Source organism: Syngnathoides biaculeatus, chromosome 2 (genome assembly GCF_019802595.1).
Source record: "Syngnathoides biaculeatus isolate LvHL_M chromosome 2, ASM1980259v1, whole genome shotgun sequence".
Classification (NCBI taxonomy): Eukaryota; Metazoa; Chordata; class Actinopteri; order Syngnathiformes; family Syngnathidae; genus Syngnathoides; species Syngnathoides biaculeatus.
The window spans coordinates 39643611-39665886 of NC_084641.1; the positions used below are offsets into that span (position 1 = coordinate 39643611).

The following is a 22276-nucleotide window of genomic DNA, read 5'->3' on the forward strand; positions in this document are numbered from 1 at the left end:
TGAATCGCATATTTCGGACTAAAACATGTTAATCTCTGGGACACAGAGCCTGTATCCTTCCTGAGCGGTGTGATGGCAGGACATTTCTATGATGTTTATACTTTGGTATATTTGTTTGAACAGATGAATGTGGCACCTTCAATCATCTGGAAATTGCACACAAATATGAGCTACACTTGTGGACTTGTGGAGCCCCATGGTTCTCTCTTTGAATCTGGACAATTTGCTTTCTTTTTCCCATGATTTCAAACAGGGAAGTAGAGTGTTTGAAGTGTGGCCTCAATACATCCTCCGGTGTGCCCTCATTTAACTCACATATTGTCTAACTTATCAGGAGCTTCCAAACCCATGACCTCACCATCTGGGCTTTTCCATGTTCTGAAAGACATAGCACTTTTTATGTGTGTAAACGTCTGGAAAAAATATAAAATTTACATTTTTTTGGGCTTTTCCATGTTCTGAAAGACATAGCACTTTTTATGTGTGTAAATGTCTGGAAAAAATATAAAATTTACATTTTTTGACCTAAAAGAAAATATAAAATCTCATTAATTTGCCATTTCACAAAATTAAAAAATGTTGGTATTCCTGACTGACATGAAACAGGAGAAGTCTAGCTTGATTTTACTTCAGACAGTGAAACAAAGGAGGAAATGTGTTTTTGCACAGTGTATGTAAACTTCTGGTTTTAACTGTGTGTTTGTGTATATACAGTGCCTTGTGAGTAGTATTTGGGCCCCCTCGAACTTTTCAACCTTTTACCACATTTCAGGCTTAAAAAATAAAGTTCTAAAATTAAATTTTTTTGCAAGAATCAACAACAAGTTGGACACAATCGTGAAGCGGAACAAAATTTATTGGATATTTTAGACTTTTTTTTTTTTTTTTTTTAACAAATAAAAAGCTGAAAAGTGGAGCATGCAATATTATTCGGCCCCCTTGCATTAATACTTTGTAGCGCCACTTTTTGGTGAAAGTCGCTTGAGGTATGTCTCTTATCAGTTTTGCACACCGATAGACTGAAATTCTTCCCCATTCTTCCTTGCAACACAGCTCGAGCTCAGTGAGGTTGGATGGAGAGCGTTTGTGAACAGCAGTCTTCAGCTCTGCCCACAGATTCTCGATTGGATTCAGGTCTGGACTTTGACTTGGCCATTCTAACACAGTGTTTTCATGGTGATGAGCTGTGTTGCTTTTATGCCAAACATCGTTTTACATTGTGGCCAATTAGGATCTCTACACTTCATGTAGAGCAAGTGAAGGTGATTAAGGATAGTGATCAAAATATGTTTACTGGTGCCAGTCGTGTGCTCAGTAGATGGAAAGAGTACTTTGAGAAGTTAATGAATGAAGACAATGAGAGAGAAGGTAGAGTTGAAGAGGCAAGTGTGAATGACCGGGAAGTGCCAATGATTAGTAAGCAGAATAGCAAGGAATTGAAACGGAATGAAAAATGGAAAGACAGTTGGTCCTGATGACATACCAGTGGAAGTATGGAATCAATTTGGAGAGCTTGATGTGGAGTTTTTGACCAACTTGTTCAATAGAATACTAGCAGGAGAGAAGATGCCAGAAGAATGGCGGAAAGGTGTGCTAGTCCCCAATTGTAAGAACAAAGACGAAGATGTTTAGAGCTGTGGAAACTATATAGGAATAAAGAGGCTGAGCCACACAATGAAGTTATGGGAAAGAGTAGTGGAGGCTAGACTCTGGACAGAAGTAAGTATCTGCGAGCAGCAGTATGGTTTCATGCCTAGAAAGAGTACCACAGATGCATTATTTACCTTGAGGCTGCTCGTGGAAAAGTACAGAGAAGGTCAGAAGGAACTACATTGTGACTTTGTAGACATAGAGAAAGCCTATGACAGAGTACCAAGAGAGGAACTGTGGTACTGCATGCGTAAGTCTGGTGTGGCAGAGAAGTATGTTAAAATAGTACAGGACATTTATGATGGCAGCAGAACTGCGGTGAGGTGTGCCTTAGGTGTGACAGAGGAATTTAAGGTGGAGGTGGGACTGCATCAGGGATCAGCTCTGAGCCCCTTCCTGTTTGCAGTGGTAATGGATAGGCTGACAGATGAGGTTAGACTGGAATCCCCTTGGACCATGATGTTCGCAGATGATATTGTGATATGCAGTGAAAGCAGGGAGCATGCAGAGGAACAATTAGAAAGATGGAGACATGCACTGGAAAGGAGAGGAATGAAGATTAGCCGAAGTAAATCAGAATATATGTGCGTGAATGAGAAAAGTGGAGGGGGAAGAGTGAGGCTACAGGGAGAAGAGATAGCGAGGGTGGACGACTTCAAATACTTGGGGTCAACAATACAGAGCAATAGAGAGTGTGGTCAGGAAGTGAAGAAACGGGTCCAAGCAGGTTGAAACAGCTGGCGAAAGGTGTCTGGTGTGTTATGTGACAGAAGAGTGTCTGCTAGGATGAAGGGCAAAGTTTACAAAACAGTGGTGAGGCCGGCCGTGATGTACGGATTAGAGACGCTGGCACTGAAGAAACAAAAGGAAGCAGAACTCGAGGTAGCAGAAATGAAGATGTTGAGGTTCTCGTTTGGAGTGAACAGATTGGGTAGGATTAGAAAAAAGCTCATTTGAGGGACAGCCAAAATTAGATGTTTTGGAGACAAGGTTAGAGAGAGCAAACTTGGATGGTTCGGACATGTTCAGAAGCAAGAGAGTGAGTATAGTGGTAGAAGGGTGCTGAGGATGGAGCTGCCAAGCAAAAGAGCGAGAGACCAAAGAAAAGGTTGATGGATGTTGTAAGGGAGGACATGAGAACAGTGGGTGTGAGAGAAGAAGATCCAAGAAATAGGCTTGGATTAAAAAAAATTACACGCTGTGGCGACCCCTAACAAGACAAGCCGAAAGGAAAAGAGGAAGAAGAAGAATTGTGGCCAAAAAGTTCGATTTTGGTTTCATCTGACCAGAGCACCTCCTTCCACATGTTTGGTGTATCTCCCAGGTGGCTTGTGGCAGACTTTAAACAAGGCCATTCTACGACATTTTATTGGATATCTTTGAGAAATTGCTTTCTTCTTCCCACTCTTCCCTAAAGGCCAGATGTGTGCATTGTGCGATTGTCGTCCTATTGACAGACTCTCCCACCTCAGCTTTAGATCTCTGCAGTTCATTCAGAGTGATCATGGGCCTCTTGGCTGCATCTCTGATCAGGCTTCTCCTTGTTTGAGGTGAAGGTTTAGAGGGACGGCTGAGTCTTCGTAGATTTGCAGTGGTCTGATACGCCTTCCATTTCAATATGATTCCTTGCACAGTGCTCCTTAAGATGTTTAAAGCTTGGGAATTTTTTTTTTTTATCCAAATCTGGCTTTAAACGTCTCCACAACAGTATCTCCGACCTGCCTGGTGTGTTCCTTGGTCTTCATGATGCTCTCTCCACTTTAAACGGAACCCTCAGACTATCACAGAGCAGATGAATTTATACGGAGACTTAGACACTGGTGGATTTTATTTTTCATCAGTCAACAATGAATCATCCAGAGATCCTCACTGAACTTCTGGAGTGAGTTTGCTGCACTGAAAGTAAACGGCCGAATCATATTGCACGCTCAACTTTTCTGTTTTTTATTTGTTAAAATAGTTTTAAATATCCAGTAAATTTCATTCCACTTCATGATTGTGTCCCACTTGTTGTTGATTCTTGACAAATAATGTATTTTAGATCTTTATGTTTGGAGCCTGAAATGTGGCGAAAGGTTGAAAAGTCCAGGAGGGCCGAAATACTTTCACAAGGCACTGTAAGAACATTCACACTTGGGGCTGAGGTTATATCTCTTGGCAACTTATTCAATTTTTTTGCAGCATAAGAGCTAAATGCTGCTTTGCCAAAAACAATTATCTCTGTTTTGTTGTGGTTTAGTTGAAGGAAATTTTAGTACATCCTGTTTTTTTTTTAATCCGTTTTAGACCGTGGCACAACACCCCAATTGAACTATAATCATCTGGAGGCACTGCTACATATGACTGTGTGTCATCTGCATAGCTATGATAGTCAAAACTAAATATATGGAAAATTTGCATAGCATATACAGACTGAACAGGATTGGTCCAAAAACTGACCCTTGAGGGACTCCATATGTCATTGCCATTTGTTGAGATTGAGCCCTTCCAATGGTTACAAAGTAGCTCCTTTCCTGGACTTTTACCATTCCATTTAGTCTTACCGACGTTTCTAGCCTTTTAGCCAGTCCTATATATTGTGATCTACGGTATCAAAAGCCGCACCGAGATCCAACAAGATCAATATTGACGTTTCCTGGGTCAGTTGTTCAATCTCATATCATCTAGCACTTTGATAAGAGCAGATTCTGGACTGTGATAGGTTTGGAAACTTGATTGAAATGGACCTTTCTGACTGGCGATGTTAAGCTCCGCTCCCTTAGCGACAGTTGTCATGTCCTACAACCTTTACTGCTCACATGCAAAATGGTGACTGAGCAGAACAGGTTTTGAAGTCGATTCTCTATCTCGTATTCCAGATAATATTGCGGTATGATTTTTGCCAAATGCGTCAGACTTGTCCAAGAGAGGTCGCACCTATTTCACACATTGATGGAATTAAGATTTTGGACGGAGCAGGAAGCAATGTCAGAGCTACAACGAAATGTTGGCGATGGATGCCAAAAAAAGTTTGACGCCTCAAAATCTTTATCAAAATCCAACATGATAAAATTGTGGAATCGTACTGCACATGTAAAGCAGGGTGAGTACTTTTTACTTCGAAGATCACAAGTAATATCATTGTAGTGTTTTTGAAAGTCAAGTGCCATCCATATAAATATTCTGAAGTAGATATTGTAATGAAAAATACATATAACATTCACATCAATGTAATTACGAAAAAATTAATATGAGCATAAATGCGCAAAGTTGCAGAAGTGTCATTCTACGACATCCGAGTGGTCGCCATATTTGCTGCATCCCCTGTCCGTGACGTCACCCAGGACATTCGCCAATGAAAATACGCGGTGGACCCTACTATGGGAGACGAACACGCCCTTTTTGACATGGAAGCTCTTTTCGAAGAACATCACACAACTGAGTGAAGTTACTGGGGCAATATTAAACCTATTGTTTCGAGCCATATTCAGATGATATGCGATCACAGCCAAACCGCCTCCCCGTCCGATCCACTTCCGCGGCGGAGATGAGCCATCGCGGCTCATCACAGCCGGCTGGTGTGGCTTATTTTCGGCGCCGAGGTGGCTTATCACGCAGCCGAGCTGGACTGCTTTTGGGCGTTGTTCATAGGCGCTACAGTATGCGATGAACAACACCGTCGAGCCGGGGCGCTTTATGGCGTTGTCGTCGTACGTGGCTGAGTGCGGCATTGTCGACAGCGTTCTTCCTTCGCTGGCAAGGCGACGCAGCAGCCTTTGCCGGCGAGCCCGAAGCCGTCCGACGCGCACATCGACACATTTAGCACAGCTGTCATACGTACACGGATCTTTTGTTACGTTATGAGAGACCGATTACGTGGTCCGCCCAAAACTATTAATTTTTTTTTTTTTTTTTTAGTAGCTGTATACCCATCTACCTGTCATTTGGAAACCACGAAGGCTCGTAATGGACCCCAATGCTCCGTCTTAAAAGTCTGATGTGATACGAATAGGCAAATAAACATTTCTCTTCCATGACATCGCACATTTACGTATGACTAACCTGACTCTTCGGCATAAAACATTACACACTTCATTCAGCAGGTCAGTGACACACTAATAAAGTTAAATTTATTCTCCTGCAATGTATAAAGATAATAGTTAAATCAAACTCAGAGAAGATACTTCTCCATAACTTACCCTCGAACATACAGCCTTGTCTTTGTTGATATTGTTCACATTTCGTTGTATGTGCGTTCTTCCAGAAGGCTTAATCCAACATAGACACTTGTTCAATTGTGTTTTCGGCTTTGGAAAATGAATCAACCGGGCCCCTTGTAACCTAGCAGGATATCTTTCAGCAGAATTGCATGTTCCCCAAGCGCATCTGAGGACCATTTTCTTCATAACATTAACTTTTCCAAGCGCACACTACTGTCAACCAGCATTGCTTGTGGAACAATGTGGCGAGAGGGGTGTGTCAAGCCAGGGGTTAAGACAATGCGGCTATCTGATTGGCTATTATTGTACGAGTGATTGACAGGTCGGAAAGGTCCATTCAAATTCTAAGTTTACTTTATCTGATAAGAGGACTTGAGTCTGTCATACTGGGCAACAGAACAGTCCTTTTTGTCTCCGGAGGCCAGCACAGACAGTTCCAAAATTGTCTTTGGTTCAGGCGTGGTTTGACACAGAATTTGTGGTGGGTCCATTAGTTAAAAACTCCATTTAAATTCAAATTCAAATTAGTTTGCCAACACAGAAGCATCTGTTTTTTGTTTTTTTTTTTGAAGAGGCTTAACAGAAGCTACATTAAGAGCTTTAGAAAACTCACCAAACTCAAATGTGCAAATGATTGTTACAAATCAGGTACTGATTTCACAATAGTTTTGAAAAACTCATGGTATTGAGTCAAAACAAATAATTGATTTCAGATGCTGAATTTCTCTATGTTAAGACTCCTTGTTTCACAACTGGTTTTACTACGTGGCCAAACTACAACACGGATTTACACAGTGCTTCTTGGTGAATTATTCATTGTAGAAAAATCATGGTTGTCCTCTTTCACCCTGTCCTGAATTCTCTTGAGCATCCCAATGTTTTTTTCCTGTCAGATTTGGTGATCCATCAGTGGTAATTTTGGCGAGCATACACCAAAGTAACTTGTGCTTATGTCTGACCGCTGACATGCTTAAAATAAAGCCACTCCATGTATTTTTCCTTTCAGGGATTCCATATCCAAAAACTTATCATTAATCCCTCTGATAAAAATTAAAAGCTAAGTGGTGTCCTTTATATCATTGCTTTCGTCCCGTGCCAAAGAATACAATGTAAATGACTCAGCTTTTTTGTTTAACTTGCCAGTAAAGTGTTCGTCAATTTCTTCAATACAGCAAGTTACTGACCTGCGTGATAAGCTATTTTTTTAAAATGTGTTCTTGCTCTCAGGACATAAAATGCTTGCTGTCTCATGCAATCTTTAAGAAACTCCCCTTCGGAGAAAGGCTTCCATTTCCAGTAAATCTTCGTGCTTGATTCTTGGATGGAAGATGCTCAAATAAAGGTGTTTTCCTGAGCCCTCAAGCTAGCTACCAACCAGTCAGCGGTAGCCGTACTTTCTTGTGTAGAAAGGTTGCTGGCGTAATTAGCATGCTCTTTTAAAACTGCAACTGTTTCTTGGCAAATAAGACATACAGCCTTGGACCGGACTTCAGTAAAAAAATATATAGGCATACATTCTTTCTTAAACACCCAGCACTCACTGTTGAATTTTAAATTCATTAACATTGTTGTAGATGGGTTCTGATCTGACCAGTAGAAAAAGACTAACTGGAAATGGCTTTCGCTCGCTAAATCAAGACACCGCACCTACTGTGTTACCTAGCGTTGAAATGCATGTCATTACAAGAGAAATTGGAACGAGATCAAATCTTAATTCTAATTTTCGGTGTGCCAGATTAAAAAGACCCAATGGGCCAGATCTGGCCCGCAGGCCATAGTTTGCCCACCTATGTAATACAGCTTTCCCAGAGTGGCTTCAGATGTATCATTGTATCATTTTGCTGATTTTTGCTGATATTTAACCTGATGAATTGTATTTTTAAACAAAGATAACAGAAAAACTCATTACATTTTTCAGATGTTTCAATTTCTGGCATAATCTGATTGGTGGGTGGGGGTTGTGATCTTATCAACCACAGCAACCAGAGTGCGAGTATTGGTGAGGTTTTTACTGCTAATTTCAGAAAAGGGTTGCTGTTTAGCTTTGACTAACTCACTGTCTGGAGAGGTCATAGTCAATTTGGAGTTTAGTTATTCACCACTTATGTTCTGCTTTCCTACACTTTATTTTAAGGTCTTGACCATCATTGTGCTCCTGTACAATGTTTTAGGTTTCCTCTAGAGGGTCTTGGTTTTAATAGGAGCGACAGCATTCACGGCATTTGAGATTTTCGAGGTGAAATTCTCCAAAAGTTCATTTGTCTCAGCATTCACAGTTTGTGGCACAGCTACAGTCACCATAAGCCACGTACGAAAACCACGTAGAGCAAAGTTTTGCCCTGTTGTTAGTTACCTTTTCAAATGAGAATTGCTGCCACTTTCCGATAGTATGATAACATAAGAAGAGGGAAAGTTACATTTCAACATAAAGATCGGAAGCGTGTGAGCAATTTAAGTAATGTGTCTCTTGGATAAACGGACTTGTGATCTTTGTCAAAGCCTTTCCATTAATTTCCAATGGGAATTTTTCAGTTTCATTCATTGCAATTACTTTGTCATGGGTACACAAAATGTTTCAAACTATAGATATCTCAGTTGGCCGAATCACAATATTTCCAATTCGAATATTTCGAGTTTTCATTTGTAGGAATTACGTTCAACATAAGCATTTTAAAGGTCAAGTGTCGTCAAACGGATGATTTTTGGTATATTATTAATGAAAAACCCACAGCCAATATCATCCTATGTGTTTTTTCACCACAAAACATGATTTTGACGTATACAGTGTTTTGTAACTACCGCCATGAAAATCCCATCGAGGAATTTGTTTTCGAGAAGAAGCAGGAAGTCACGTACAGGACAGAGCCGCCCCCTAGTGGACTCATTTGTTTCCATTAGTTTTACCTCCTGGAAGGTAGCTCGTTGTTCCTTCGTGTTAGCCAAAATGCCGGCTCATTGCATTGCTGGACATTGCTTGAATACTCGGGAGAATGGAATTACCCTTCATAAGTTTGAAAGAGACCCTGGTCGTTGTGAAAAATGGATTCCATGGGTGCAGAGGACGAGACCTTTGTGGGTTCCAAATAACAGTTAGATGTGTATACAGCTCCAAAAAAAATAGTTTGGGGCGGACCACGTAATCGGTCTCTCTTATAACGTAGCGAAAGATCCGCGTATGAAATGTGTTGATGTGCGCGTCGACGAGCCAACAATGTCTCGATAGTGTTCATCGCGTACTGCGGCGACTTTGAACATACCCCTAAAAGCAACATAGCTCGGCTCCACCTCCTCCTTATATGCCACCACAGGTGCCGAAACTCAGCCGGCCGGCTGAGGAGCCGCGTTCGGCGGTCATAGCTTCTGCGAAGGCTGCGCATCGGGCTTTGTGACGTGGGCGGCTCTGAAGAACCCACCCGAGAATGCATTACTCAGTCGCGTGCGCGCATAATGCGCCCCGGCTCGACTGTGACTAAAGCAGCACCGCTCGGCTCTGTCATAAGCCACACCGGCCGGCTGCGATGAGCCACAATGGCTCATCTCCGCTGCGGGAGTGGATCGGACGGGATGCGGTTTGGCCGTGATCGGATATCATCGGAATATGGCTCGGAACAATAGTGTAATATTGCCCTGAGGGCTCGAAACAATAGTGTAATATTGCCCCGGTAACTTCACTCAGTTGTGTGGTGTTGTCCTTTTCGAAAAGAGCTTTGGTGTCAGAAGGGGCGTCGGAAAAATGCGAATATCTCTGTTGTTCGACTTCCATAAGAGCAGGCACTGCGCGTTTTCAACAACGGAAGTGACTATGATGTCAAGGACAGAGGACGCGACTAATATGGCGACCACTTGGATGTCGAGGGACACTCAATTGCGCAACTTTGTGCATGGATGACGCGCTCTCCGCTCACTTTTCTTTTTTTGTATAGACATTGAAGTGAATACTGTTAGATGTATTTTTCATTACAATATCTATTTTAGAATGTTTATAGGGATGTCAGTCCCACTTTAAACAACCCTGCCTTCTCTATTGTAGCAGCAGAACTGCTGTTGGACCTGGAGGGGGCATTTCAGGAAAAGATCGACGCTGCCTACTTCGACACCAGTAAATACCTGCTGGACGTCCTCAACCGGAGCTACCTGCTGCTGGAACACCTTCAGGCCATGAGGAGGTACCTGCTGTTGGGCCAGGGAGATTTCATCAGACACCTCATGGACTTGCTTAAGTAAGTACCAAATAATTAATTGAAATAATTGGTTATTTTTTCAGGTTTTAATGTTCTGATTTTTTTTTTTTCCCTAATTTTTTTCAGACCAGAGCTGGCAAGACCTGCCACCACTTTGTACCAACACAACCTGACAGGTATCTTAGAAACAGCCATCAGAGCAACCAACGCTCAATATGACAATGTGGTAATCCTCAAGCGGCTGGATGTGCGACTACTCGAGGTGTCTCCTGGTGATACTGGATGGGATGTATTCAGTCTGGACTACCACGTTGATGGGCCACTTGCTACGGTGATACACACAGACATTATTGAGACATTTGTTTGTATTGTATTTTTCTTCATAAAGGTCTGTATAACAGGTCTTTACTAGGGAATGTATGGGCCACTACCTGCGTGTTTTTAACTTCCTGTGGAGGGCAAAGAGGATGGAGTACACACTAACTGATATCTGGAAAGGACAGATGTGTAATGCCAAGTTACTCAAAACTATGCCTGGTTTGTAAACACAAAAGCCTTTTTAACAAAGTAGCTTAGCTACATCCCTTACAAGCTTGATCTATGGTGTTCGATACCCTTCCAGAGCTGTCTGGTGTGCTGCATCAGTGCCATATCCTGGCATCAGAGATGGTCCACTTCATCCACCAAATGCAGTACTACATCACTTTCGAGGTCAGGCGATTACTGAGGTGTAACTGTTATTAATAGGGCAAAGGCTTCCCATATATACATATTTTCTCATTTTCATAGGTGCTAGAGTGTTCCTGGGATGAGTTATGGAATAAAGTACAGCAAGCACAGGACCTAGATCACATCATTGCTGCCCATGAAGTGTTCCTTGACACCATCATATCTAGATGCTTGCTGGACAATAGCAGCAGGGTAACATAATAGTACTGGATGTAGAAAATGCTGTATAAAATATAAAATTGACACATGATTTCCACCTCCTTCTGAAGTCTCTTTTGAACCAACTGAGAGCCATCTTTGACCAAATCATCGGGTTCCAAAATGCTCAGGACTCTCTCTACCGCTCTGCGCTGGAGGAACTGACCCTCCAGTTGCAGTTTGAGGAGAAGAAGAAGCAGAACGAGGAGGAGGTGGGAACCAAAAAGAGAGAAATCACCAAAAACCTGCACTGCGTACTCTACTGGAATGCGTGTGTGGTTGTGTGCGTGCATGCGTGTGCTCATGTGTGTGTGCGCGCTCGCGTGTGTTTCTTTCAGGGTCAATGGGGGGTGACATCTAAACAGGAAGTAGAGGAAAAGAGGAGGATTCGGGAGTTTCAGGAAACCATACCAAAGATGTGCTCTCAGCTGCGCATCCTTACTCACTTTTACCAGGTAGCCGTTCCGGCTAAAAGTGCTTGTTTGTCCTGTCCCTTTGTCATGTTCTTGTTCTGTTCTTCTCAGAGTATTGTCCAGCAGTTCCTGGTACTGCTGACCACCAGTTCAGATGAAAGTCTTCGTTTCCTTAGCTTCAGACTTGACTTCAATGAACACTACAGGTATGGCTGATCCCAGTTCTAGACACAACACGTCTCTTACTGAGGTCTCAATATACTAACGTTTTTGTGCTCAGGGCCAGAGAACCAAGGCTGCGAGCATCAATAGGAGCCACACGGGGGCGACGGATGTCCAATATCTGACCTTCAGTTTTTGGAACATTTGGTATGACATCAAAGGCCAGATAACCAGCACGTCATTCCAAGATAATGTTGCGCCTTGGTGGAGCTCTCATGCAGTAATGAACAATCTGACAGTATTGGGAGCCAATTGATGACAAAACAGTGGAAGCCAGCTCCAGAACACAAACAGTGTTTTATTGATGAGAAAATGTATTATGCCCCAACACACATGTATATATGCATGTGTATTACATTCAGACGGCACAGTATGTAATTGGTTAGTACATGTGCCTCACAATTCTGAGGACAAGGGTTCAAATTCCAAGTCCTGCCTGTGTGGAGTTTGCATATTGTCCCCTTGCCTGCTTGGGTTTTCTCTCGGTACTGTATTTTCCTCTCACATCCCAAAAACGTGGTAGGTGGATCATAGACTAAATTGCCCATAGTTGTGAATGACAGTGTGAATGGTTGTTCACTTCGACGTGCCCTGCGATTGGCTGGTGACCAGTTCAGTGTGTACTCAGCCTCTTACCAGAAAATAGCTGGGATAGGCTCCAGCATGCCCGTGGTTCTAAGGAGGATAAGCGGTACACAAAATGTATGGAAGTTACATTAATGCCTTACATTTTTCAGATTTTAGGAGCAATGTTTAAAACAATTGAATTGACTCCATTTCATGATAGTTATGCATTTTACAAAGCGGTTTATCACTGTGGTGATGAGTACTTAAGGGGCTGAGCGTATTTCTCAACCTGGCATCAGTAACACTGGTCAACAACATTTCATTGTCTAAGATTTTTTAGGACAGTTTTGATGTGCTGAATCCAAATATCACATTGATTTTGTTCAATCAGATCAACTTTTTAAACCACATGCTGGGTTTTACATTAACATCGACCTACTCGCCGCATGTTGGTGGATTTCAGCAGTGATTAGTAATGTTACCTCTCCCACTAGCCACTTTTGCCAGCTTGAGTTTTATGCGAACCATGTATGGCATGTATCATGGAGGCGGCATAAAGGCACTGTGGATTTGCTGATGAAATTCTTTACTCCGAAAGGCAATACCATGACTGAAGTTAGCTAGGTTGGCAGCAGCACTCCTGTGACACTTGTGAGGATAATCAGATGGATGGATAGAATACAGAAAACATTAAACATTGCAACTCTGCTTCCTCACGGGAAGACATGTCAGTGGAATTGAGGAGGTCTTCAAAGTATTCTCCACACCAACTCAATGTCCCAAGTTGAGGCAGCAGTTCCCATCCTTACTATACACGGTATTGACGGTGCAATGATTTCCCCCGAGATAGATACTGGACAGTGGATCAGAATTTCCTTCACGCATTCTTGAAGTCGTTCTCCATTGCCTCACCTAACTCCTCCCATGTCCAGGATTTTGCCTCAGCGACCACCTAAGCTGGACAGCCAGTACCCATCAGATGCCTCGGTAGTCCTGTTGGCAAAAAAGCCCTGAAAGGACTCCTTCTTCAGCTTGACAGCATCTCCCGCTCTTGGTGTCCACCTACATGTTCGGGGTTTGCCACCACGACAGGTGCAAACCACATTACAGCCACACTTCTGGTTGGCCACTTCAGTAATGGAGACGGAGAACATATTCCTCTCAGACTCACTTTCCCCCGCTTACCCCAGAACCTGAACAAAGTTTTCTGAGGTGTTGAAGCTCCTCACAGGGGAATCTGCCAGCGATTCCCAGCAGATCCTTACAATACGTTGGGACCTGCCACGTTGGACCGGCATCTTCCGCCACCATCGCAGCCAACTCACCACTTGGTACTGATCAGTTGACAGTACCGCTCCTCTCTTCTCCCGAGTGTCCAAAACATGCGCCCGCAAGTCCAATGACATGATCACAAAGTCAATCATCGAACTGCGACCTCGGGTGTCCTGGTACCAAGTGCCCATATGGACCACTTATCCCTAAAGATGGTATCCGTGAACAAGTTCTGATCGGTGTGTGTGTGTGTGTGTGTGTGGGGGGGGGGGGGGGTAGTTCTTCCCGATCACGCCATTCCTGGTCTCATGGTCATATCCCATGGGAGCATTGAAGTCCCGCAGTAGAACAATGGAGTCCCCAAGAGGGAGTGCTCCCGAGCAGGGAGGGTACTCTGAACTGTTGTTTGGTTCACAAGCACAAATAACATTCAGAACCCATCCCGTCACCCGGAGGTGGTGGGAGGCTACCCTGTTATCCACTGGGGTTAACTCAAACGTACAGGCGCCAACCCGTGGGCAATAAGTATACCCACACCTGCTTGGCGCCTCTTAACGTGGGGAATTCCAGAATGGAACACAGTCACGCCCCTCTGGTACCAGAGCCCAAGCGGTGTGTGAAGGCGAGTTCGACTATATCTAGTCGGAACTTCTCGACCTCACACACCAGCTCAGAATCCTTTCCTGCGAGAGAGGTGACATTTCACGTCCCTAGGGCCAGTTGGTGTACCTGGGGATTGGATCACCCAGGTCCCCGGCTTCGGCTACCGGCTAGCTCACATTGCACCCGACCCCTATGATCCCTCTCACAGGTGGTAAGCCTATGGGAAGGGGGACTCACGTTATCCTTTCAGGCTGTGCCTGCGCGAGCTCCATGTGTTGAGGCACAGCCACCAGGCACTTGCCTTCGAGGCCTACCTCTATGCCTCTCTCCAGAGGGAGGGCCCAGTGACCCGCGTCTGGGCAAGGCAAACCTAAATCCATTGTCTTTAACATCATGTGGGCTTCTTCTACTACTAGGGGATAATTAACATCTAATGGGAAAAATTACATCAACTTTCTACACAAAGCCGCTTGGCATGCCGGAAATTGGAAGGTCAACTTCCTCAACACTACTTTACAATATTTAATTGTACTTTTCTCAAACGGCAACCAACATAATAAGCCGGGTCTATGTAACAAGTGGATTTATTTGATATGGCATGCCATTTTTAATTTGCTGTGTTGTTTGTGTTTGAAATGATCAATAAAATGGCCAGACAAAAACCTATATGAAGACAAACTTTGTCCAGGTGGACTTCCTGTAAACAGCTGGTTCCAGATTTACATCAAGGATCTAATGGCTTTCACCAAAATAAAAACACCAAACACGATGAGACCAGATTGTTATTGAGGAAGCCCTTGGGCCCCCCTTCTCCAATCCATATGGGTGTCCATATGTGTACTTGCTACCAACCCTAGATCACCATGCGATGATTGACTTTGTGATCGGACTTGCAGCCGCATGCCTTGGACACTAGTATGAAAAGAGGGGGGGGCAAAACTATCCACTAATCACCACAAGGTTGTGATTTGGCTCTGATGGTGGACGAAGTTGTTGGTCTGACCTGGCAGGCCCACACGGATTGTGAGCCGCTGCTGGGAACGTCTGGCAGAATCCCCTGACAGAATGAGTTTCAACTCACACCTTTGGTAGAAATTCACCCATGTTCCGGGGGAGACTGAGGACATTGAGTCCAAGTGGACGATAATTCGGGGCTGTATATCCGAGGCGGCCAACCGGAGTTGTGGCCATAACGTAGTTGGTGCCTTTCATAGTGGCAATCCCCGAATGTGTTGGTCACAGCAGCGGTGAGGGATGCTGTTAAGATGAAGAAAAAACCCTATTGGGCCTTCTGAAGAGCTGATGGATACTGGCTGAATGAAGTTTTGATCAGTGCTGAAAACAAAACCCAGGCATGGGAGGATTTTGATGAAGCCATGGAAAACGACTTGCAGACAGCTTGGAGGAAATTCTGCCCCACCATCTGGTGTCTTAAGGAGGGGGATGCAGTGCACCATTTTTTTAAGAACATCAATCATACCTCTCTCACACCACCACAGGTGCAGGCAAATCATCATTCATCTTGCCATGTACAATCACGGTGTCACACCAAACTAAAATTACACCACAGCAAACAGAATGGCACAACCAGCAGACAACAAAACAACCAAAACAATAAACGAGAATGCAGCGAGACCAAAACTGAGTTCGGTTGTACTTTATTGAAGAATTTTACAATGTAAGCAGTGAATTTGGCCTTACTTTGTTGAAGTATTTAACAATATACTCACATTTTTTGATAAACCCTCATCCGCAAATCCATCTGTCCTCATCTTCCATCCATCCACTTTCCAAACCCCGTATCCTCACAAGGGTCGTGGGTGTGCTGGAGCCTCTCCTGTCTAACATGAGCTGAAAGTTGGACTACACCCAGAACTGGTCACCAGTCAGTCGCAGGGCAGATATCAACACCATCGCTGAGCGGGAATTGATCCCACGCTGCTCGCACCAAAGTCAGGCATGTGTAATACTACACCATCAGTGACCCAATTCCTCATCTTCTTTATCTGAAATTAATAGCTGGGCATGTTCTCCATCAAACACGCCAGGTTCCCTGATGCTTACCCTGGCTGTTCTTTGATCATTTATCCATTGCTCAAGTTGGTCTTGTTTCTGCGGAAACTCAGGTTCGTCTCCTTGACTTGGCGAAGCGTGCCGAAGCTCATTTTCCTGCTTCCTCCACTTGCAAACTATAGATTTGATGATCTTGAACTCTCTTCCAGCTGCTTGTTTCCTATATTCCTCTGTGTAACTTACAGGTTAAACTATGCTTTGTGAGCATGTATCTTCGTAGGTGCCATTTTCAGGTCTCCTTAGCCAAACTGATGTTGTTTTTCACAATGCACATACCAGCACTATATACCAACTGGGGGGGGGGGTGTCTATAGTGTCCTCTTTTACACCTTTAACATCTGCATGCTGTCCTCAGTCACGTCCGTCTTTCCTCTACTGTATAATCATTGTTGGCACGGAATCCTCCAGTAAGTCAAGCGGAGCGCTCATCAAAGAGACAACATTTAGAGATTTTGGAACTCGGTGCACACACAAGGCGCGCCGCATTATAATGCACCCCCCCTTTCGGAGAAAATTCAAGACTTAAGTGCACCTTATGGTTATGAAAATACAGTAGTTAAATGGTGATGGCTAGTAACTGAGAAACCACTAGCCACGGTAGCTGGTGGGCAAAAAAAGTTTAAGCTCTGGTCACTTGTTTATATGTACATGTACTTTTGCTTTAGAAGTTCAAATAAACAGGGGCTCATGCTCTAGATTTTGAACAATGATGAAGGAACATTGAATTTAGAGGTTCTTGCTTTTATCAGTAGTTACTATTTAACAATTTAGTTTACAACAAGCAAAGTTTGTGACGTTTGATTAATAAACTTAACATGGGATAAGAAACCTGACCTCAAAAAGCGAAGTCATTTTCAGATTCAGCGAGACAAAATTGTTCTAAATCAGTTGAAATATCAGACCACTTGTAACAAAAAGAATATCAGTAAATCAGTATCATGGGACAAATTGTCACAATCATGCTAAGGCTTTAGTAGTACAGGAGTTCCACTTAAGACCAAGGGGAATGAGTTTGCAAGTTCTCCCTGTGCCTACGTGGGTTTTCTCCGGATACTCCGATTTCTTCCCACATCCATAACATGCATTACTTGGAAACTCTAAATTGCCCATAGGTGTGACTGTGACTCTTGTCTGTGTCCATGTGCCGTGTGATTGGCTGGCAACCAGTTCAGGGTGTACCCTGCCTCCAACCTGATTACAACTGGCATTGGTTCCAGCACTCTCACGACCCTCATGAGGATAAGCGGCTCAGAAAATGGTTGGATGGAACGACATTAACATGACAGACTCAACGCAGCTACAGTTAGTAACGGCAGTTGTGCTCAGACTGAAGCCAAGGAAAAGGAAGAGATGACCTTCTTGTCATATTTTGTATATATAAAGTAAGGGGTAATATATATTGAGAGCTCGTGTGCCCTTGGGAATTTTTAAAAAATTATGAATATTGCCCAGTGACTGGAAAGAGTAATTCGTACGGAAGCGTATTGCTGCCACACCCAAAAAAAAATTGCTATCACGTTATAACGTAATGTTTCACGTTATAATGTGGTTAATTAAACATTATAATGTGAATCATTTCATGTTATAGCATGAAAGGTTTCTCGTTATAACGTAATTCATTTCATATTGTGAAACTTTCTTGTCATAACATGATATGCTCTACGTTATAACGTGATTCACCTCATGTTATAACGTAGTAAATAATGAAGAAATTTCACCCCTCTTCACCCCGCCCCCCAAAAGGCAATTACTTCCGGTTCTACGACATGTTCTACTATATTACTACATGTTCTTGCTCCATTCATAAGAGGCAATCTTACGACTCTGTAAAAAGCTCACCAAATCCATATTTTGTGCAACACTCAATGAAGGTCCACTTCTGGCTGTGTCTTCCTGTATGCCATCTTGGGAAGATGTGAATGACCACAGGTTCGCAACAAGTTGACTCCAACTTTTCAGGTTATAATGTAGAACTTATTACGTTTTACCGTAATATGTTTCATGTTATAATGTGATGACATGGTTCATTTCACGTTATAATGTGAAATGAATTATGTAATAACATGAAACATCCACATGATAACGTGAAACCCATGTTCTCATGTTATAGTGACCTTAAATACTATTCCGTAAATTTGAGTGTCAAGCACATTATTAAGACAAAGTTTGCAAATGATTATCTTTACCGCAGACTCCAAATTTATAATTATCTGTTGTAAAGTGCTGCTGGATTGATTATCATTTATATTTTAATGAGACATCGTTTTCTTTTTGGAATTACATACACACTGATTGGTACTGTGTGTATAAATAAGTGATGCGACGCTGAAACTGCCTGGGCTTATTTGCTCTGTTCTATACATTGCATAAATCCCATGTTTCAATGTAATAGTATTAAAGCAATGCAGTATGTATTCAATAAAGTAGTTTTAGTAGGTAGTTCTAAGGATTTGTTTGACTTGATTGATATTTGCTGCCACTTTACACTGTACAACGTTCAGCATCTTAGTGTGCTAACTCAATTATGATGCTTTTGTGGATTACAACAGATACGAAGTGGCTAGCATGCAAGAATATTCTATGTGCCTATTGTAGTTCATTGACCAACAGCTCTCATCTACTCATCAATACTACACTTATACAGCCACCAGAGGGAGCTGCTGTTTCTTCTAAACGTCTCATGCCATCTGGCTTGCTCACCTCCCTGCTCCATCCCTGCTACAGTAGTATGAAATAAAGGTGGTTCAGCTGTGACCTGTCGGCCTCCTTTTGGCATTATGAAGTGAACCTGTTAGGACATGGCTTGTGTGCCAATAACTTGTGAAATGTATTTGTAAAAGAATTCTAGCAGCATGCATGCTGATATTTCCATGGATGTGTGTTAAAATTGGTATTCAAAGCAGAGCCCAGATATTCTCAATGTGAACTTTGGCCAAAAATTTTTAGGGAGAATGAAAATAACTACGGTCAAGTCAGGAACTGACTTTTAATGGCATTATCTTTTCCAAGATGTGCGTCTGAGAATCTTCACAAACGCCCATATTTCTCTCTCTGGGTGAGCTGACTCATCGACGCTCAGCAGAATGAAGACAGAGGTTTCATACATATAAAAGGTTTCCACACCCCTACTCAAATATGACTTTTTATACACATGAGTGTAAAAGAAAAGACCCAAGATTACATTTGCAACATGTGTAACCAACACACTGGAGGGAGAAGTAAAAACAAACCCTAATATGGTTGCGTGGGTTTGCACACCCCATTGTTGCTGAATTGAATCCTTCATTTTGAAAATGTGAAACAGTTACAAAAAGAAGGAAAGTTAAAATGTTATATTTTTGAAAAGTAGGAGGAAGAAGTAAAACATTTACTCTTACCCTTATCTTTATGTCCTCATAACCCCCCCCCCCAAAAAAAAATAGAATGAGAGAAACTCCATTTATTTCAATAATTTGTTTCAAAAACTAAAACTTGCATGTTATATTAGTTCACCACACAGAGAGTTAAATATTTAAAGCCTTTATTTCTTTCACTTTTGATAATTATGGCAGAATGACCATCATGAAACAAATCCAGTGCTTCACAAACTTAGAATAGCATGACAAGTTCAACATTTTAGGGTCCCTGTCATGTCACCAAAGTTATGCAAAACACCTGGAAAGATTTCCTCAGCCATTAAATGGTCTCAGTGTAGCTTATTCGTGACTGCTTACTTGATGGTTGTGAAGAAAGCATTCATTGATTCCCTCCACAAGGAAAAAAGGTCTCAAAAAGAAATACAGTAACAAAAAAAATCCCAGATAGTCACATAGCAGTGTATTAAAATACATTAACAAAGTGTTGAGAGGAAGGGTGCCACGTTGGCACAGCTGGAAAGCGTTGTCCTCACAGTTCTGAGGTCCCGGGTTCAATCCCAGGCCTACTTGTGTGTAGTCTACATGTTCTCCCCATGCCTGCAATGGTTAACTCCCGGCACTCTGGTTTTCTCCCAGATTCCAAAAGCATCCAACATTAATTGGACACTCTAAATTGTCCCTAGGTGTGATTGCTGATTCTCTTTGTGTCCTGTGATTGGCTGGCAACCACTTTAGGGTGTACCCAGCATTCCCCACGACCCTTGTAGGATAAGTGGTTTAAGAAAATGGATTGATGGATCAGAGGAAGGGGAAAATGTGGCCAGAAAATGTGCTTGTGACAGGGAGGACTGCAGAATTGAGATGATTGCCAAGCAACAGCAATTCAGAAATCTGGGGGAGCTTCATTAGGAGTGGACTGAGGTTGGTATCACCGTATCAAGAACCACCACATACCACCACAAATTCTGTGTCAAACCACGCCAGAACAAAAGACAACTATGGAAGCGTCTGTGCTGGCCTCCGGAGAAAAAGAACTGTTCTGTTGCCCAGTGTGACAAACTCAAGTCCTCTTATCAGATAAAGTTAACTTAGAATTTGAATGGACCTTTCCAACCTGTGACTCGTACAATAACAGCCAATCAGATAGCCGCATTATCTTAACCCTTAGCTTGACACGCCCCTCTCGTTGGGTTAGTGATACGTAAATGCGCGATGTCATGCAAGAGAAATGGGTATTTGTCCATTTGTATCACATCGGACTTTTAAGACAGAGCACTGGGTTCCATTACGAGCCAAGTCAAATGAATACACCCACTCACTTATAAAGACTACAATGATGTTACTCGTGATCTTTCCAAGTAAAAAATACTCACCCTGCTTTACATGCTATGAAAGAATTTATTACCATTTTAGTTATTGTTCGAATTGTTTACCATGCATTTGTTTGTTAGTCTTTCTCTGAATTGTTCTCCCTGTGAGCTGTGTGCGAGACTTAACAAAAGTGTGACCCAGCGACACCTGAGAGCCGATGCCCCCCTGCTGACCTCAACCAGATACTCCCATACACTGGGAAGCAATGTCTCCATTGTGACTTCAGCGCAATTCCCTGCTGACCTTAAGCAGATACTCCGAAACAGGGAAGGCAATGTTGCCCTTCAACCACATGCGGATATTCCCAAACGCCATAAACGTGTCTTTAAACAATGCCCTGTTTTCTCACCTACTCTAAACATGTACCTTAGTGTTTATATTGGAATAGGTGTAGCCATTTGTACTATGTAACCATGTAACCTGAGAAAGCAATAAAAAGAGGAATAACAGTTTGGCTGACTCAGAATGTGGTTTGGTGGTGCAGCTGCTCAGCCCAACCCGTTTTCTTTATGAGCCGATTTAAATACCTCTTCATTGTCCCTAATTAATTGCATATTAAGTCCAGCGGTTGGGTGTCAACCCTGACACATGCGCATTACGATTCAACTATTTTATCCCGTTGGATTTCAATATGAAGTTTGTGAGGCGTCAAACTTTTTTTGCATCAATCGCCAACATTTCGCTGTAAGTGACATTGCGTCCTGCTCCCTCCAAAATCTTAATTCCGTGTACATATCCTTGCATGAAATAGTTGAGACCTCTGTGTAGAACCGTCTTGGAAAAGTCTGGCGCATTTGACAAAAAAACATCCCGCAATGTTACCAGGAATATGTGACAGAGAATCCACTTCAAACCTGATTTGTTCAGTCACAATTTTGGAACATTGTGGAAGATGACAACTGTTATTAAGGGGGGGCTCAGTTGAAGTTCGCCAGTCGGAAAGGTCCATTGGAAAGCAAGGTCCCAGAGTCGGGAGGACAACTGGAGAAGTCCAGACTGAAGTTTCCAGAGACAGTTGGGGATCTGTTGGGGAGCCATGTCATTTGCTGGTGTGGGTCCATTGTCTTTAGTCAAGTCAACAGTAAACGCAGCTGTCCACCAGGAAACTGTCTGGCATTTCATGCTTCATGCTGCCGACATGCTTTTTGGAGACAATGCTTTTTTTTTTTTTTTCCCCCAGCAGGATTTGGCACGTGCCCACAAAGCCAAAACCATCAATACCTAGTTTAATAGCAGGTATTGATAGTTTATATAATATCAGTACTTCATTGCCTAGAAAACTCTCCTAGCTTGAACTCCATTGAAAATTTATGGGGTATTGTCAAGAGGAAGTTGACTGAACAGAAACCCCCGAAATGCAGACAATCTGAAGGCAAATACCAAAGCAATTTGGACTACATCATCTGAAATGTACCAAAGGTTGATCACTTCATTGCCACGCT

General features: G+C 42.7%; 1 protein-coding gene across 3 annotated transcripts in view; it reads left to right on the forward strand.

Moving 5' to 3' along the window:
• Positions 1–21274, forward strand: part of tubgcp3 (tubulin gamma complex component 3) — a 46938-nt gene extending 25664 nt beyond the window's left edge. The window contains exons 14-23 of one of the 3 annotated variants that reach the window (XM_061804442.1): positions 9880–10069; positions 10157–10361; positions 10432–10567; positions 10653–10741; positions 10820–10951; positions 11029–11169; positions 11296–11412; positions 11482–11576; positions 11651–11739; positions 17275–21274. In XM_061804442.1, the coding sequence (XP_061660426.1) occupies positions 9880–10069; positions 10157–10361; positions 10432–10567; positions 10653–10741; positions 10820–10951; positions 11029–11169; positions 11296–11412; positions 11482–11576; positions 11651–11717 (1172 nt within the window). In that variant the 3' untranslated portion in view covers positions 11718–11739; positions 17275–21274. Of the gene's footprint in view, positions 1–9879; positions 10070–10156; positions 10362–10431; positions 10568–10652; positions 10742–10819; positions 10952–11028; positions 11170–11295; positions 11413–11481; positions 11579–11636 lie in introns of all 3 variants that reach the window. The other 2 variants (XM_061804452.1, XM_061804435.1) reach the window with 2 other exon arrangements.
• The last annotated feature ends 1002 nt before the right edge of the window (positions 21275–22276 follow it).